At 46.7% G+C, this 23,935-nt stretch overlaps 1 protein-coding gene across 1 annotated transcript in view; it reads left to right on the forward strand.

The window, feature by feature from the left end:
* Positions 1-23,935, forward strand: part of LOC143037371 (uncharacterized) — a 26,506-nt gene that overhangs the window by 51 nt on the left and 2,520 nt on the right. The window contains exon 2 of the mRNA XM_076205509.1: positions 22,680-22,892. Within this exon, the coding sequence (XP_076061624.1) occupies positions 22,680-22,892 (213 nt within the window). The remainder of the gene's footprint in view (positions 1-22,679; positions 22,893-23,935) is intronic.

A 23,935-nucleotide genomic window follows, 5' to 3' on the forward strand; every position in this document is an offset into this window, starting at 1 on the left:
AACCTACAACCAAGACTTGCAACCACCTACAACCAAGACCTACAACCACCACTTACAACCAAGACTTACATCCAAGACTTACAACCACAACTTACAACCACCACCTCCAACCGAGACTTACAACCACCACCTACAACCAAGACTTACAACCGCCACGTACAAACAAAACTTACAACCACCACTTACAACCAAGACTTACAACTACCACTTACAACCACCACCTACAACCAAGACTTAGAACCACCACCTACAACCAAGACTTACAACCACCACCTACAACCACCAATTACAACAAAGACTTACAACCAAGTCCTACAACCAAGACTTACAATCACCACCTACATCAAAGACTTACAACCACGACTTACACCCAAGACTTTGAACCACATACACCCAAGACTTACAACCACCACTTACACCCAAGACTAAAAACTACATCCTACAACCAAGACTTATAACCACCACCTTCAACCAAGACTTACAACCACCACCTTTAACCAAGACTTACAACCACCACCAACAACCAAAACTTACTACCAACACCTACATCAGACTTACAACCACGACTTACACCCAAGACTTACAACCACACACAACCAAGACTTAGAACCACCACTTACACCCAAGACTTACAACCACCACTTACACCCAAGACTTACAACCACCACTTTAACCCAAGACCTACAACCACGACTTACAATCAATACTTACAACCACCACTTACACCGAAGACTTACAACCACCACCTACAACCAACACTTACCACCAACTACAACCAACACTTACAACCACCACCTACAACCAACACCTAAAACCACTACTTCCAACCACCACCTACAACCAAGACTTACAACCACCTTCTACAACCAAGACTTACAACCACCACCTACAACCAAGACTTACAACCACCTACAACCACCACCTACAACCAAGACTTACAACCACCACTTACTACCACCACCTACAACCGACTTACAACTACCACCTACAACCAAAACTTACAACCACCACCTACAACCAAGACTTACAACCACCCACTAACAAAACTTACAACCACCACCTACAACCAACACTTACAACCACCACCTACAACCAACACCTACAACCAAGACTTACAACCACCACTTACTACCACCACCTACAACCAAGACTTACAGCCATCACCTACAACCAAAACTAACCACCACCTACAACCAAGACTTACAACCACCAATAACAACCAAGACTTTAAACCACCACCCACAACAAAGACTTACAACCACCACCTACATCCACGACTTACAACAACCACTTACAATCACCACCTACAAATAAGACTTACAACCACCACTTACAATCAAGACATACAACCACCAATTACAACCACCACCTACAACCAAGACTTACAACCACCATTTACAACCCCAAATTAAAACAACCTACACCCAAGATTTACAACCACCACCTACACCCAAGACTTACAACCACGACTTACACAAAAAACTTACAACCACCTACAAACAGGACTTACAACCACCACCAACCAACACTTACAAACACCTACAACCAAGACTTACAACCACCACCTACAACCAAGACACATACAACACCTACAACCAAGACTTACAACCACCACCTACAACAGACTTACAACCACCACCTACAACCAAGACTTACAACCACCACCTACAACCAAGACTTACAACAACCACCTACAACCAAGACTTACAACCACCACCTACAACCAAGACTTACAACAACCACCTACAACCGAGATTTTACAACCACCACCAACCGAGACTTACAACCACCGCTTACAACCACATCTTAAAACCAACACTTACAACCAAGACTTACATCCACTACCTACTTCCACGACTTACAACCACCACCTAAAACCACGACTTACAACCACCACTTATAACCACCTCTTACGACCAAGACTTACAACCACCACCTGCAACCACAACTTATCCAACTATATCCACGACTTACAACCATCTACAACCACGACTTACAACCTCCACCTACAACCACGACTTACGAACTCAACCTACAACCACGACTAACAACCTCCACCTACAACCACGACTTACAAACTCCACCTACAACCACGACTTACAACGTCCACCTTCAACCACGACTTACAACCTCCACCTACAAACACGACATACAACCTCAACCTACAACCAAGACTTACAACCTCAACCTACAACTACAACTTACAACCACCACCTACAACCCCGACTTAGAACCACCACCTACAACCACGACTTAGAACCACCACCTAAAACCACGACTTAGAACCACCTTCTACGACCACGATATACAACCACATCCTACAACCACGTACAACCAAAACTTACAACCACCTACAACTACGACTTACAACCACCACCTACAACCAAGACATATAACCACAACTTACAACTGACATACAACCACTACTTACAACAGACTTACAACCAAAACCTACAACAAATACTTACAACCATCACCTACAGCTAAGACTTACAACCACCAACTACAACCAAGACTTACAACCACCACCTACAACAGACTTACAACCACCATTTACAACCATGACTTACAACACCTACAACCAAGACTTACAACCAACACCTACAACCAAGACTAACAAAAACACCTACAACCAAGACTTACAACTATAACCAAGACTTAAAACCAAGACGTACAACCAAGACGTACAACCAACACCTACACCCAACACTTTCAACCACCACCTACACCCAACACTTACAACCACCACCTACACCCAACACTTACAACCACCACCTACACCCAACACTTACAACCACCACCTACACCCGACACTTACAACCACCACCTACACCCAACACTTACAATCATCACCTACACCCAACACTTACCACCATCACCTACACCCAACACTTACAACCACCACCTACACCCAACACTTACAACCACCACCTACACCCAACACTTACAACCACCACCTACACCCAACACTTACAACCACCACCTACACCCAACACTTACAACCACCACCTACACCCAACACTTACAACCAAAGCCTACACCCAACACTTAAAACCACCACCTGCACCCAACACTTACAACCACCACCTACACCCGACACTTACAACCACCACCTACACCACACAACCACCACCTACAACCAACACTTACAACCATCACCTACAACCAACACTTACAACCAACACCTACAACCAGCACTTACAACCACGACCTACAACCAACACTTACAACCACCTACAACCAACACCTACAACCAACACTTACACCACCTACAACCAACACTTACAACCACCACATACAACCAACACTTACAACCAACACTTACAACCACCACATACAACCAACACTTACAACCACCACCTACAACCAACACTTACAACCACCACCTACAACAAACACTTACAACCACCACCTACAACCAACACTTACAACCACCACCTACAACAGACACAACCGCCACCTACAACCAACACCTACAACCACCACATACAACAAACACTTACAACCACCACCTACAACCAACACTTACAACCACCACCTACAGCCAAGACCTACAACTACCAATTACAACCATCTACAACCAACACCTACAACCAAGACTTACAACCAACACCTACAACCAAGACTTACAACCAACACCTATAACCAAGACTTATAACCAACACCTACAACCAAGATTTACAACCAAGACTTACTACCAACACCTACAACCAACACTTATAACCAACACCTACAACCAAGACTTACAACCAACAGCTACAACCAAGACTTACATCCAACACCTATAACCAAGACTTACAACCAAGACTTATAACCAACACCTACAACCAAGACTTACTACCAACACCTACAACCAACACTTATAACCAACACCTACAACCAAGACTTACAACCTACGGCTACAACCAAGACTTACAACCAACACCTACATCCAAGACTTACAACCAACACCTACAACCTAGACCTACAAACACCTACAACCAAGACTTACAACCACCACCTACAATCAAGACTTACAACCAAAACCTACATCCAAGATTTACAATCACCACTTACAACTACCACCTACAACTAAGACTTAAAACCACCACCTACACCCAAGACTTAAAACCACCTACACCCAAGACTTAAAACCACCACCTACACCAAGACTTAAAACCACCACCTACACCCAACACTTACAACCACCACTTAGAACCAAGACTTACAACCACCACCTACAACCAAGACTTACAACCACCACCTACAACCGACCTAAAACCACCACCTACCCCCACTTACAACCACCTACCCCCAAGACTTACAACCACAACCTACAGCCAAGACTTAAAACCACCACCTACAACCAATACTTACAACCACCACCTACAACCAAGACGTACATCCACCACCTACAACCAAGACATACAACCACTACCTACAACCAAGACTTAAAACCAAGACATACAACCACCACCTACACCCAAGACTTACAACCGCCACCTACAACCAAGACTTACAACCGCCACCTTAACCCGACTTACAACCGCCACCTACACCCAAGACTTACAACCGCCACCTACACCCAAGACTTACAACCGCCACCTACACCCAAAACTTACAACCGCCACCTACACCCAAGACATACAACCACCACCTACACCAAAGACTTACAACCACCACCTACACCCAGGATTTAAAACCATCACCTACACCCAAGACTTACAACCACCACCTACACCCAAGACTTACAACCACCACCTACACCCAAGACTTACAACCACCACCTACACCCAAGTCTCACAACCACCACCTACACCCAACACTTGCAACCACCACCTACACCCAAGACTTACAACCACCACCTACACCCAAGACTTACAACCACCACCCACACCCGAGACTTACAACCACCACTTACACCTGAGACTTACAACCACCACCTACAACAGAGACTTACAACCACCACCTACAGCCAACACATACAACCACCACATACAACCGACACTTACAACCACCACATACAACCGACACTTACAACCGACACTTACAACCACCACCTACAACCGACACTTACAACCACCACCTATAACCATTACTTACAACCACAACCAACAACCACCACCTACAACCGACACTTACAACCACCACCTACAACCGACACAACCACCACCTACAACCGACACAACCACCACCTACAACCGACACTTACAACCACCTACAACCGACACTTACAGCCACCTACAACCGACACTTACAACCACCTACAACCGACACTTACAACCACCACCTATAACCGACACTTACAACCACCACCTATCACCCAGATTTACAACCACCAGCTAAAACTCACAACCACGACCTACAACTCAGACTTACAACCAACACCTACATCCGAGACTTACAACCACCACCTAAAACCGAGACTTACAACCACTAACTACAACCGAGACTTACAACCACCACTTGCAACCACCTACAACCGGCACTTACAACCACCACCTAAAACCAAGACTTACAACCACCATATACAACCGAGACTTACAACCACCACCTACAACCGAGACTTACAACTACCACCTACAACCAAGACTTAAAACCACCACCTACACCCAAGACTTAAAACCACCTACACCCAAGACTTAAAACCACCACCTACACCCAAGACTAACAACCAACACCTACAACCAAGACTTACAACCACCACCTACACCCAACACTTACAACCACCACTTAGACCCAAGACTTACAACCACCACCTACAACCAAGACTTACAACCACCTACACCCAAGACCTACAACCACCACCTACACCAAAGACTTACAACCACCACCTACGACCAAAACCTACAACCAAGACTTACAACCACCACCTACAACCAAGACTTACAACCACCACCTACAACCAATACTTACAACCACCTACAACCAAGACTTACATCCACCACCTACAACCAAGACATACAACCACCACCTACACGACTTACAACCGCCACCTACACGACTTACAACCGCCACCTACACGACTTACAACCGCCACCTACACGACTTACAACCGCCACCTACACGACTTACAACCGCCACCTACACGACTTACAACCGCCACCTACACGACTTACAACCGCCACCTACACCAAAGACTTACAACCACCACCTACACCCAAGACTTAAAACCATCACCTACACCCAAGACTTACAACCACCAACTACACCCAAGACTTACAACCACCACCTACAACCAAGACTTAAAACCACCACCTACACCCAAGTCTCACAACCACCACCTACACCCAACACTTGCAACCACCACCTACACCAAAGACTTACAACCACCACCTACACACAAGACATACAACCACCACCCACACCCGAGACTTACAACCACCACTTACACCTGAGACTTACAACCACCACCTACAACCGAGTTACGACCACCACCTACAACCGACACTTACAACCACCACCTACAACAGACACTTACAACCACCACCTACAGCCAACACATACAACCGACACTTACAACCACCACATACAACCGACACTTACAACCACCACCTATAACCGACACTTACAACCACCACCTATAACAGTTACAACCACAACCAACAACCACCACCTACAACCGACACAACCACCACGTACAACCGACACAACCACCTACAACCGACACTTACAACCACCTACAACCGAAACTTACAGCCATCTACAACCGACACTTACAACCACCTAAAACCGACACTTACAACCACCACCTACAACCGACACTTACAACCACCACCTACCACCCAGATTTAAAACCACCAACTACAACTCAGACTTACAACCACCACCTACAACACAATTACAACCACCACCTACATCCGAGACTTACAACCACCACCTACAACCGAGACTTACAACCACTACCTACAACCGAGACTTACAACCACCACCTATAACCGACACTTACAACCACCACCTACAACCGGCACTTACAACACCACCTACAACCGAGACTTACAACCACCACCTAAAACCAAGACTTACAACCACCATATACAACCGAGACTTACAAACAACCACCTACAGCAGAGACAACCACCACCTACAACCGAGACTTACAACCACCACCTACAACCAAGACTTAAACCACCACCTACAACCGACTAGATACCAGCTACAACCGGGACTTACAACCACCACCTACAACCGAGACTTACAACCACGACATACAACCACCATCTGTAACCGAGACTTACAACCATCTACAACCGAGACTTACAACCACCACCTACAACCGAGACTTACAACCACCACCTACAACCACGACTTACAACCACCACTTGCAACCACGACTTACAACCAACACACAACCACTACATACAACCAAGAAATTTAACCACCACCTACAACTAAGACTTACAACCACCACCTACAACCAAAACCTACATCCAAAACTTACAACCACATACAACCAAGACCTACAACATCCACCTACAACCATGACTTACAACCTCCACCTACAACCAAGACTTACAACCTCCACCTACAACCAAGATTTACAACCAACACCTACAACCAAGATTTACAACCAACAAAAACCACCAATTACAACCAAGACTTTCAACCAACACCTAAAACCAAGACTTACAACCAACAAAAACCACCAATTACAACCAAGACTTTCAACCAACACCTAAAACCAAGACTTACAATCATAGCCTACAACCAAGACTTTCAACCAACACTTAAAACCACAACCTACACCCAAGACTTGGAACCAACACCTACACACTCAAGACTTACAGCCACAACCTACATCCAAGATTTAACACACTTACACCTACAACCAACACCTACAACCAACACTTAAAACCACAACCTACACCCAAGACTTGGAACCAACACCTACACTCAAGACTTACAGCCACAACCTACATCCAAGATTTAACACAACCAAGACTTACAATCACCACCTACAAACAAGACTTACAACCACCAATTACAACCATCTACAACCACATACAACCAAGATTTACAACCAACACCTACAACCAGGTTTTACAACCAACACCTACAATTAGGACTTACTACAAAAACCTACAACCAAAACTTATAACCAACACCTACATCCAAGAATTACAACTAACACCAACAACCAAGACTTACAACGAACACCTACAACCAAGACTTACAACTACCACCTACAACCAAGACTTACAACCACCTACAACCAACACCTATATCAAAGACTTACAATCACCATCTACAACCAAGACTTACAACCACCACCTACACCCAAGACTTACAACCACCACCTCCATCCAAGACATACACCAACCACTTACACCCTAGACTTACAACCAACACCTACAACCAAGACTTACAACCAACACCTACAACCAAGACTTACAACCACCACCTACACCAGACTTACAACCACCACCTGCACCAGACTTACAACCACCTACACCCAAGACTTACACCCACCACATCAAACCAATACTTACAACCACCACCTACAACCAATACTTACAACCACCACCTACGACCAATACTTACAACCACCACCTCAAACCAAGACTTACAACCACCTACAACCAAGACATACAACCACCACCTACAACGAAGACTTACCCCCAACACCTACAACCAACACTTACAACCACCACCTAAAACCATGACTTATAACCGCCACCTACAAAACAGACATACAACCACCACCTACAACCAAGGTTAACAACCGCCAACTACAACCAAGGCTTACATCCGCCACCTACACCCAAGACTTACAATCGCCACCTACACCCAAGACTTACAACCACCACCTACATCCGAGACTTACAACCACCTACAACCGACAGTTACAACCACCACCTAAAACCGAGTTACAACCACTACCTACAACCGAGTTGCAACCACCACCTAAAACCGACACTTTAACTACCAAATACAACCACCACCAACAACCGAGTTACAACCACCTAACACCGACACTTACAACCAGCACCTACAACCGAGTTACAACCAGCACCTACAACCGACTTATAACAAGCACCAACAACTGACACTTACAACCACCACCTACAACTGATACTTACAACCACCACCTACAAACGACACTTACAACCACCACCTACAACCGCAACTTACAACAACCACCTACAACCGACACTTATAACCACCACATACAACCGACACTTACAACCACCACCTACAACCGACACTTACAACCACCTACAACCGACACTTACAACCACCACCTACAACCGACACTTACAACCACCACCTACAACCGACTTACAACCACCTACAACAGACACTTACAACCACCACCTACAACAGACACAACCACCACCTACAACAAACACTTACAACCACCTACAACCGACACTTACAACCACCTACAACCGAGACTTACAATCATATACAACCGAGACTTACATCCACCACCTACAACCACCTCCTACAACCGAGACTTACAACCACCTACAACCGAGACTTACAACCACCACATACAACCGACACTTACAACCACCATCTATAACCGAGACTTACAACCACCACTTCCAACCACGACTTACAACCACCACCTAGAACCAAGACTAACAACCACCACCTACATCCAAGACTTACAACCACCACCTACAACCCAGAATTACAACCACCTACACCCGACTTTAAACCACCCTCTACAACCAAGACTTACAGCCACCACCTACACCCAAGACTTACAACCACAAACTACACCCAAGACTTACAACCACCACCTGCACCCAGGACTTGCAACCACCACCTGCTCCCAGGATTTACAACCACCACCACGCATGACTTACTACCACCACCTACAACCAAGACTTACAACCACCACCTACAACAGACTTACAACCACCATCTACACCCAAGACATACAACCACCACCTAAAACCAAGACTTACAACCACCACCTACAACCAAGGCTTACAACCACCACCTACATCCAAGACTTACAACTACAACCTACAACCAAGACTTACAACCGCCACCTGCACCCAAGACTTACAACCGACACCTACACCCAAGACTTACAACCACCACCTACACCCGAGACTTACAACCACCACGTACAACCGATAGTTACAACCACCACCTACAACCAAGGGTTACAACCACCACCTAAAACCGAGGGTTACAACCAACACCTACAACCGAGTTACAACCACCACCTACAACCGAGTTACAACCACCACCTAAAACCAACAGTAACATCCACCACCTACAACCGTGTTACAACCACCACCTACAACCGACAATTACAACCACCACCTACAGCCGATACTTACAACCACCAACTACAACCGAAACTAATAACCATCACTTACAACCGACACTTACAACCACCACCTACAACCGACACTTACAACCACCACCTACAACCGACACTTACAACCACAACCTACAATCGACACTTACAACCACCATATACAACCGACACTTACAACCGACCCTTACAACCACCACCTACAACCGACACTTACAACCACCATATACATCCGACACTTACAACCACCACCTACAGCCAACACTTACAACACCCACCTACAACCGACACTTATAACCACCACCTACAACCGACACTTAAAACCACCAACAACCGACTTACAACCACCACCTACAACCGACACTTACAACCACCTACAACCGACACTTACAACCACCACCTATATCCGAGACTTACAACCGCTACCTACACCCGACTTACAACCGCCACCTACACTCGACACTTACAACCACCACCTACAACCGATATTAACCACCACCTACAACCGACAGTTACAACCACCTTCAACCGACAATTACAACCACTACCTAAAAACCGACACTTTCAACCACAACCTACAACAGACTTACAACCACCACCGACAACAGACACTTACAACCACCACCTACAACCTACATTTACAACCACCACCTACAAGACACTTACAACCGAGACTTACAACCACCACTTACACCCAAGACTTACAATCATCACCAACAACCAAGACTTACAACCACCACCTACAACCAAGACTTACAACCACCACCTACAACCAAGACTTACAACCACCACCTACAACCAAGACTTACAACCACAACCTACGCCAAAGACATACAACCACCACCTACACCCAAGACTTACAACCACCACCTACAACCAATACTTACAACCACCTAAAACCAAGATTTACAACTACCTACTACAACCACCACCTACAACCAAGACTTACAACAACCACCTACATCCAAGACTTACATCCACCACCTACAACCAACACTTACAACCACCACCTAGAACTAAGACTAACAACCAACACCTACAACCAAGACTTACATCCGCCACCTACATCCAAGACTTACAGCCGCCACCTACACCCAAGATTTACAACCGCCACCTAAACCCAAGACTTACAACCGCCACCTACAACCGACAGTTACAACCACCACCTACAACCGACACTAACAACCACAACCTACAACCGACACTTACAACCACCACCTACAACCGAGTTACAACCACCACCTAAAACCGAGTTAAAACCACCTATAACCGACACTTACAACCACCACCTACAACCGAGGGTTACAACCACCACCTACATCCGTGTTACAACCACCACCTTTAACCAACAGTTACAACCACCACGTACAACCGAGTTACAACCGCCACCTACAACCGTTACTTACACCAACACCAACAACCGATACTTACAACCACCACCTACAATACACTTATATTCACCATCTACAACCGACACTTAGAACCACCACCTACAACCGACACTTACAACCACCACCTACAACCGACGCTTACAACCACCACGTACAACCGACGCTTACAAACACCACCTACAACCGACACTTACAACCACCACCTACAACCGACACTTACAACCACCACCTATAACCGACACTTACAACCACCACCTACAACCGACTTATAACCACCAACAACAACCGACACCTACAACCACCACCTACAACCGACACTTACAACCACCACCAACAACTGACACTTACAACCACCACCTACAACCGACACTTACAACCACCATCTACAACCGACACTTACAAACACCACCTACACCCGAGACTTACAACCGCCACCTACACCCGAGACTTACAACTGCCACCTACACCCGACACTTACAACCACCACCTACAACCGACATTAACAACCACCACCTACAACCGACACTTACATCCACCACCTACAACCAACACTTACAACCACAACCTACAACCGACATACAACCACAGACAACAGACACTTACCACCACCTACAACCGAGACTTACAACCACCACCTACAACCGAGACTTACAACCACCTACAACCGAGACTTACAACCAACACTTACACCCAAGACTTACAACCACTATTGACAACCAAGACTTACAACCATAACCTACAACCACAACCTACAACCAAGACATACAACCACCACCTACGCCAAAGACTTATACCACCACCTACACCCAAGACTTACAACCACCACCTACAACCAATACTTACAACCACCTAAAACCAAGATTTACAACCACCTACTAAAACCACCTACATCCACGACTTACATCCACCACCTACAACCGAAACTTACAACAACCACCTACAACCAAGACTAACAACCAAGGCTTACAACCGCCACCTACAACCAAGACTTACAACCGCCACCTACACCCAAGACTTACAACCGCCACCTACACCCACCTAGTAACCGACAGTTACAATCACCACCTACAACCGACACTTGAAACCACCACCTACAACCGAAACTTACAACCACCACCTACAACCGACACTTACAACCACCACCTACAACCGACACTAACAACCACCACCTAAAACCAAGTTACAACCACCACCTATACCCGACACTTAACACCACCTACAATCGACACTTACAACCACCACCTGCAACCGACACTTACATCCACCACCTACAACCGACTTTTACAACCACCACTTACAACCACCACCTACAACCGACACTTACAACCACCACCTACAACCGACACTTACAACCACCACCTACAACCGACACTTACAACCACCATCTACAACCGACACTTACAACCACCTCCTACAACCGACACTTACAACCATAACCTAAAACCGACTCTTACAACCACCACCTCTAACCGACACTTACAACAGCCACCAACAACCGACACTTGCAACCACCACTTACAACCGACACTGACAACCACCACCTGCAACCGACACTTACAACAACCACCTTCACCCGAGACTTACAACTGCCACCTACACCCAAGACTTACAACCGCCACCTACACCCGACTTACAACCGCCACCTACAACCGACATTAACAACCACCACATACAACCGACACTTACAACCACCACCTACAACCGACACTTACAATCACCACTTACAACCACCACCTACAACCGACACTTATAACCACCACCTACAACAGACATAAACAACCACCACCTAAATCCGAGACTTGCAACAATACCTACAATCGAGACTTACAATAACACCTACAACCGAGAATTACAGCCACCTCCTACAACCGAGACTTACAACCACCACCTACGACCAAGACTTATAACCACCAATTACAACCGAGACTTACAACCAACAACTACAACCAACACTTACAACAACCGTCTACAACCGACATTTAGAACCACTATCCACAACCGACACATACAACCACCACCTACAACCGAGACTTACAACCACCACCTACAACCGAGACTTGAAACCACCTACAACCGAGACTTCCAACCACCACCTACAAACGAGACTTACAACAACCACCTACAAACGAGACTTACAACCACCTACAACCGAGAATTACAACCACCACCTACAACCGATACTTACAACCACCATATACAACTAAGAATTACAACCACCACTTCCAACCACGACTTATAACCACCACCTACAACCAATACTAACAATCACCACCTACAACCAAGACTTACTACCAAGATAAACAACCACCACCTACAACCAAGACTTACAACCACCACCTACAACCAAGACTTAAAACCACCACTTCCAACCACCACATACAACGAAGACTTACAACCACCACCTACAACCAAGACTTACAACCACCACCTACACCCAAGACTTACAACCACCACCTACACCCAAGACTTACAACCACCACCTGCACCAGGACTTACAACCACCACCTACACCGAAGACTTACAACCACCACCTACACCGAAGACTTACAACCACCACCTACGACCAAAACTTAAAACCACCTATAACCAAGACTTACAATCACCACCTACAACCAAAATTTACAACAACCATCTACAACCAAATCTTCCAACCACCACCTACAACCAAAACTTTCAACCACTTACAGCCACCACCTACAACCAACACTTACAGCCACCACCTAAAACCAACACTTACAGCCACCACCTACAACCAACACTTACAGCCAGCACCTACAACCAGCACTTACAGCCACTACCTAAAACCAACACTTACAGCCACCACCTACAACCAACACTTACAGCCACCACCTACAACCAACACTTACAACCACCTACAACCAACACTTACAACCACCACCTAAGGCCAAGACTTACAACCACCACCTACACCCAAGACTTACAGCCACTACCTACACCCAAGACTTACAACCACCACCTACACTCAAAGCCTACAATCACCACCTACTCACAAGACCTACAACCACCACATACACCCAAGACTTACAACCACCACCTACAACCATGACGTACAACCACCACCTACAACCGTCATTTACAACCACCACCTACAACCGACACTTACAACCGTCAGTTACAACCACCCCCTGCATCCGAGACTTACAACCACCTACAACCGAGACTTACAACCAAAACCTACAAACGACTTACAACCACCACCTACAACCGAGACTTACAACCACCACCTACAAGCGACACTTACAACCACCACCTACAACTGACACTTGCAACCACCAACTACAACCGACACTTACAACCACCACCTACAACCAATACTTTCAAGCACCACCTACAACCGAGACTTACAACCACCAACAACCAAGACATACAACCACCACCTACAACCACCACTTACAACCAAGACCTACCACCACCTACAACACAGACTTACCACCACCTACAACACAGACTTACAACCACCACCTATACCCAAGACTTACAACCACAACCTGCACCAGGACTTACAACCACCACCTACACCCAAGACTTACAACCACCACCTACAACCAAAACTAACAACCATTTACAACCACCACCTACAACCAACACTTACAGCCACCACCTACAACCAACATTTACATCCACCACCTACAACCAACACTTACAGCCACCACCTACAACCAACACTTACAGCCACCACCTACAACCAAGACATACACCCACAACCTACACCCAAGACTTACAACCACCACCTACAATCAAGACTTACAACCACCACCTACATCCAAGACTTACAACCACCACCTACATCCTAGACTTACAACCACCACCTACAACCAAGACTTACAACCAACAATTACAACCACCACCTACACCCAGGAGTTACAACCACAACATACTTCCAAGACTTACAACTACCACCTACACCCAAGACTTACAACCACCACCTACACCCAGGACTTACAACCACCACCTACACCCAAGACTTACAACCACCACCTACACCCAGGACTTACAACCACCACCTACAACCAGGACATACAACCACCACCTACAACCGACTTAAAACCACCAACTACAACCGACACTTACAACCACCACCTAAAATAAAAAATTACAACCACCACCTACAACCGAGACTTACAACCACCACCTACAACCAAGACTTACAACCACCACCTACAACCGACACCTAAAACCACCACCTACAACAGCCACCTACAACCAATACTTACAACCGCCACCTACAACCAAGTCTAACAACCGCCACCTACAACCGCCACTTACAACCGCCACCTACACCTAAGACTTACAACCGCCTCCTACACCCGAGACCTACAACCGCCACCTACACCCGAGACTTAAAACCGCTACCTACACCCGAGAGTTACAACCACCATCTACACCCGAGTTACAACCACCACCTACACCCGAGAGTTCCAACCACCACCTACAACCGAGTTACAACCACCACCTACAACCGAGTTACAACAACCACCTACAACTAAGAGTTACAACCACCTGCATCCAAGACTTACAACCACCTACAACCGATCACCCCCCTACCACCGACACGACAACCTACAACCGACACAACCACCTACAACCGACACAACCACCTACAACCGACACTTACAACCACACAACCGACACTTACAACCACCTACAACAGACATTTACAATTACCTACAACCGACACTTACAACCTCCTACAACCGACACTTACAACACTCTACATCCGACACTTACCACCACCTACAACCACAACCTACACCCGACACTGACAACCACCACCTACATTCGACACTTACAACCACCACCTACATCCGACAATTACAACCACCACCTACAATCGACACTTACAACCACCACCTACATCCGACAATTACAACCACCACCTACAATCGACACTTACAACCACCACCTACAACCAAAACTTACAACCACCACATACAACCGACACTTACAACCACCACCTACAACCGAGGCTTACAATCACCACATACAACCGACACTTACAACCACCACCTACAACCGAGGCTTACAATCACCACCTACAACCGAGACTTACAACCACCACCTACACCCAAGACTTACAATCGCCACTTACATCCAAGATTTACAACCGCCACCTACACCCAAGACTTACAACCACCACCTACAACCGACAGTTACAACCACCACCTACAACCGAGTTACAACCACCACACAAACCGACACTTACAACCACCACCTACAACCGACAAAACCACCACCTACAACCGACACTTACAACCACCACCTAAAACCGAGTTACAACCACCACCTATAACCGACTTACAGCCACCACCTACAACCGACACTTACAACAACCACCTACAACAGACACAGCCACCACCTACAACCGACTTACAACCATCACCTACAATAGACTTACAACCACCACCTTCAACCGACACTTACAACCACAACCTACAACCGACACTTACATCTACCACCTACAACCATGACTTACAACCACCTAAAACTGAGACTTACAACCACCACCTACAACCGAGACTTACAACCACCTACAACAGACATACAACCACCACCTACAACCGACACTTACAACCACCACCTACAACCATGACTTACAACACCACCTACTACCAAGACTTACAACCACCACCTCCAACCACCACCTACATCCAAGACTTACATGCACCACCTACAACCAAGACATACAACCACCACCTACAACCAAGACTTACATCCACCACCTACAACACAGACTTACAACCACCACCTTCACCCAAAACTTACAACCACCACCTGCACGCAGGACTTACAACCACCACCTATTCCCAAGACTTACAACCACCACCTACACCCAAGACTTACAACCACCACCTACAACCAAAACTTAAAACCACCACCTACAACCAAAGCTTACAACACCTTACAACAACACCTAAATCCAACACTTACAACCACCACCTACAACCAACACTTACAGCCACAACCTACAGCCACCACCTACAACCAAGACTTACACCCACAACCTATACCCAAGACTTACAACCACCACATACAATCAAGACATACAACAACCACCTACATCTAAGACTTACAACCACCACCTACAACCAACACTTACAGCCACCACCTACACCCAAGACTTACAGCCACAACCTACATCCAAGACTTACAACCACCACCTACACCCAAGACTTACAACCACCACCTACACCCAAGACTTACAACCACCACCTACACCGAAGACTTACGACCACCACCTTCATTCAAGACTTACAACCACAACCTACACCCAAGACTTACAACCACCACGTACAACCACCACCACCTACAACCAACACTTACAACCACCACGTACATACATGACTTACAACCCCCACCTACAACCGACACTTACAACCACCACCTACAACCGACACTTGCAACCACCACCTACAACCGACACTTGCACCCACCACCTACAACCGACACTTGCAACCACCACCTACAACCGACACTTGCAACCACCACTTACAACCACCACCTACAACCTACACTTAAAACCACCACCTACAACCTACACTTACAGCCACCACCTACAACCGACACTTACAACCACCACGTACATACATGACTTACAACCACCACCTACAACCGACACTTGCAACCACCACCTACAACCGACACTTGCACCCACCACCTACAACCGACACTTGCAACCACCACCTACAACCGACACTTGCAACCACCACCTACAACTGACACTTACAACCACCACCTACAACCTACACTTACAGCCACCACCTACAACCTACACTTACATCCACCACCTACAACCGGCACTTACAACCACCTACAACCGTCACTTAAAAGCACCACCTACAACCGACACTTACAATCCCCACCTACAACCGAGACTTACAACCACCACCTACAACAGACACTTACAACAACCACCTACAACTTACACTAACAACCACCACCTACAACCGACACTTACCACCACCTACAACCGACACTTACAACCACCACCTCCAACCGACACTTACAACCACCTCCTACAACCGAGACTTACAACCACCACCTACAACCGAGACCTACAACTGACCCTTACAACCACCACCTACAACCGACACTTACAACCACCACCTACAACCGACTATTAACCACCACCTACAACCGACTATTAACCACCACCTACAACCGATACTTACAACCACCACCTACAACCGACACTTAAAACCAATACCTACAACCGAGACTTAAAACCACCACCTACAACCAAGACTAACAACCGCCACCTACAACCAAGACTTACAACCGCCACCTACACCCGAGACTTACAACCGCCACCTACACTCGAGAATTACAACTGCCACCTACACACCACTTAAAACCACCACCTACACCCGAGACTTACAACCACCACCTACAACCGAGTTACAACCACCACCTACAACCAAGACTTACAACCACCAACTACAACCAAAACTTACAACCACCCACTACCAAAACTTACAACCACCTACAACAAACACTTACAGCCACCACCTACAACCAACACTTACATCCACCACCTACAACCAACACTTACAGCCACTACCTACAACCAACACTTACCACCACCACCTACAACCATAACATACACCCACAACCTACATCCAAGACTTACAACCACCACCTACAATCAACACTTACAACCACCACCTACATCCAAAACTTACAACCACTACCTACATCCAAGACTTACAACCACCACCTACAACTAAGACTTACAAAAACCACCTACATCCAACACTTACAACCACCACCTACACCCAAGACTTACAACCACCACCTAAACCAAGACTTATAACCACCACGTACACCCAAGACTTACAACCACCACGTACAACTAAGACGTCCAACCACCACCTACAACCGACACTAACAACCACCACGTACAACCAAGACTTACAACCACCACCTACAACCGACACTTACAACCACCACCTACAACCGACACTTGCAACCACCACTTACAACCACCATCTACAACCGACACTTACAACCACCACCTACAACCTACACTTACAACCACCACCTACAACCGACACTTACAACCACCACCTACAACCGATACTTACAACCCCACCTACAACCGACACTTACAACCACCACCTACAACAGACACAACAACCTACAACAGACTAACAACCACCACCTACAACCGAGACTTACAACCACCACCTACAACAGAGACTTACAACCACCACTTACAACCGAGACTTACAATAACACCTACAACCGAGACTTACAATAACACCTACAACCGACTTACAATAACACCTACAATCGAGACTTACAACCACCTCCCACAACCGAGACTTACAACCACCACCCACAACCGAGACTTACAACCACCACCCACAACCGAGACTTACAACCACCACCCACAACCGACACTTACGACCACCACCTACAACCAAAACTTACAACCACCACCTACAACCAAAGCTTACAACCACTTACAACAAAACCTAAATCCAACACCTACAACCAACTCTTACAGCCACCACCTACAACCAACACCTACAGCCACCACCTCCAACCAAGACTTACACCCACAACCTATACTCAAGACTTACAACCACCACCTACAATCAAGACTTACAACCACCACCTACATCTAAGACTTACAACCACCACCTACAACCAACACTTACAGCCACCACCTACACCCAATACTTAAAGCCACAACCTACATCCAAGAATTACAACCAACACCTACACCCAAGACTTACATTCACCACCTACACCCAAGACTTACAACCACCACCTACAACGAAGACTTACAACCACCACCTACATTCAAGACTTACAACCACCACCTACACCCAAGACTTACAACCACCACGTACAACTAAGACGTACAACCACCACCACCTACAACTAAGACGTACAACCACCACCTACAATCAAGACTTACAACCACCACCTACAACCGACACTTGCAACCACCACCTACAACCGACACTTGCAACCACCACCTACAACCGACACTTGCAACCACCACCTACAACCGACACTTGCAACCACCACTTACAACCACCACCTACAACCTACACTTAAAACCACCACCTACAACCTACACTTACAGCCACCACCTACAACCGACACTTACAACCACCACCTACAACAGTCACTTACAAGCACCTACAACCGACACTTACAACCACCACCTACAATCAAGACTTACAACCACCACCTACATCTAAGACTTACAACAACCACCTACAACCAACACTTACAACCAACACTTACAGCCACCACCTACAGCCAACACTTACAGCCACCACCTACAGCCACCACCTACAGCCACCACCTCCAACCAAGACTTACACCCACAACCTATACCCAAGACTTACAACCACCACCTACAATCAAGACATACAACAAAACCTACATCTAAGACTTACAACCACCACCTACAACCAACACTTACAGCCACCACCTACACCCAAGACTTACAGCCACAACCTACATCCAAGACTTACAACCACCACCTACACCCAAGACTTACAACCACCACCTACACCCAAGACTTACAACCACCACCTACACCGAAGACTTATAACCACCACCTACATTCAAGATCTACAACCACAACCTACACCCAAGACTTACAACCACCAAGTACAACTAAGACGTACAACCACCACCACCTACAACCGACACTTACAACCACACCGTACATACATGACTTACAACCCCCAACTACAACCGACACTTACAACCACCACCTACAACCGACACTTGCAACCACCGCCTACAACCGACACTTGCAACCACCACCTACAACCGACACTTACAACCACCACCTACAACCTACACTTATAGCCACCACCTACAACCTACACTTACATCCACCACCTACAACCGGCACTTACAACCACCTACAACCGTCACTTAAAAGCACCACCAACAACCGACACTTACAACCCCCACCTACAACCGAGACTTACAACCACCACCTACAACACACTTACAACCACCACCTACAACCGACACTTACAACCACCACCTACAACCGACAATTACAACCACCACCTACAACCGACACTTACAACCACCACCTACAACCAACACCTACAGCCACAACTTCCATGACTTACACCCACAACCTATACCCAAGACTTACAACCACCACCTACAATCAAGACTTACAACCACCACCTACATCTAAGACTTACAACAACCACCTACAACCAAGACTTACATCCACCACATACACCCAAGACTTACAACCACCACCTACACCCAAGACTTACAACCACCACCTACAACCAAGACTTACAACCACCACCTACAACCAAGACTTACAACCACCACCTACAACCAAAACTTACAACCACAACCTACATTCAAGACTTACAACCACAAACCTACACCCAAGACTTACAACCACCACGTACAACGAAGACGTACAACCACCACCACCTAACACCGACACTTACAACCACCACGTACATACATGACTTACAACCCCCACCTACAACCGACACTTACCACCACCTACAACCGACACTTGCAACCACCACCTACAACCGACACTTGCAACCACCACCTACAACCGACACATGCAACCACCACTTACAACCACCACCTACATCCTACACTTACAGCCACCACCTACAACCTACACTTACATCCACCACCTACACCCGGGACTTACAACCGCCACCTACACACGAGACTTACAACCGCCACCTACACACGAGACTTACAACCGCCACCTACATAGGAGACTTACAACCACTACCTACAACCGAGAGTTACAACCACCACCTACAACCGACTTACAACTACCACCTACAACCGACTTACAACTACCACCTACAACCAAAACTTAAAACCACCACCTACAACCAACACTTACAGCCACAACCTACAACCAACACCTACAACCAAGACTTACAACCACCACATACAATCAAGACATACAACAAAACCTACATCTAAGACTTACAACCACCACCTACAACCAACACTTACAGCCACCACCTACACCCAAGACTTACAGCCACAACCTACATCCAAGACTTACAACCACCACCTACAGCCACGACTCACGACCACCACCTACAGCCACGACTCACGACCACCACCTACAGCCACGACTCACGACCACCACCTACAGCCACGACTCACGACCACCACCTACAGCCACGACTCACGACCACCACGTACAACCACCACCACTTACAACCGACACTTACAACCACACCGTACATACATGACTTACAACCACCACCTACAACCAAGACTTACAACCACCACCTACAACCGACACTTGCAACCACCACCTACAACCGACACTTGCAACCACCACCTACAACCGACACTTGCAACCACCACCTACAACCGACACTTAGAACCACCACCTACAACCTACACTTACAGCCACCACCTACAACCTACACTTACAACCACCACCTACAACCGACACTTACAACCACACCTTACTTACATGAATTACACCCCCCACCTTAAACCTACACTTACAACCACCACCTACAACCGACACTAACAACCACCACCTAACACCGACACTTACAACCACCACCAACAACCGACACTTGCAACCATCACCTACAACCTACACTTACAACCACCACCTACAACCTACACTTACAGCCACCACCTACAACCACCACCTACAACCGACACTTACAACCACCACCTACAACCGTCACTTACAAGCACCTACAACCGACACTTACAACCCCCACATACAACCGACACTTACAACCACCACCTACAACAGACACTAACAACCACCACCTACAACAGACACTTACAACCACCACCTACAACCGACACTTACAACCACCACCTACAACCGACACTTGCAACCACCACCTACAACCGACACTTACGACCACCTCCTACAACCGAGACTTACAACCACCACCTACAACCGAGACTTACAACCACGACATATAACCGACAATTACAATCATTACCTACAACCGACACTTTTAACCACCACCTACAACCGATACTTACAACCACCACCTACAACCGACACTTAAAACCACCACCTACAACCAAGACTAACAACCGCCACCTACAACCAAGACTAACAACCGCCACCTACAACCAAGACTTACAACCGCCACCTACACCCGAGACTTACAACCGCCACCTACACTCGAGACTTACAACCGCCACCTAAACCCGAGACTTACAACCCCCACCTAAACCCGAGACTTACAACCACCACCTACAACCGAGAGTGACAACTACCACCTACAACCGAGACTTACAA

This window comes from Oratosquilla oratoria, chromosome 22 (assembly GCF_046742065.1).
Source record: "Oratosquilla oratoria isolate Oo_2021 chromosome 22, ASM4674206v1, whole genome shotgun sequence".
Taxonomy (NCBI): Eukaryota; Metazoa; Arthropoda; class Malacostraca; order Stomatopoda; family Squillidae; genus Oratosquilla; species Oratosquilla oratoria.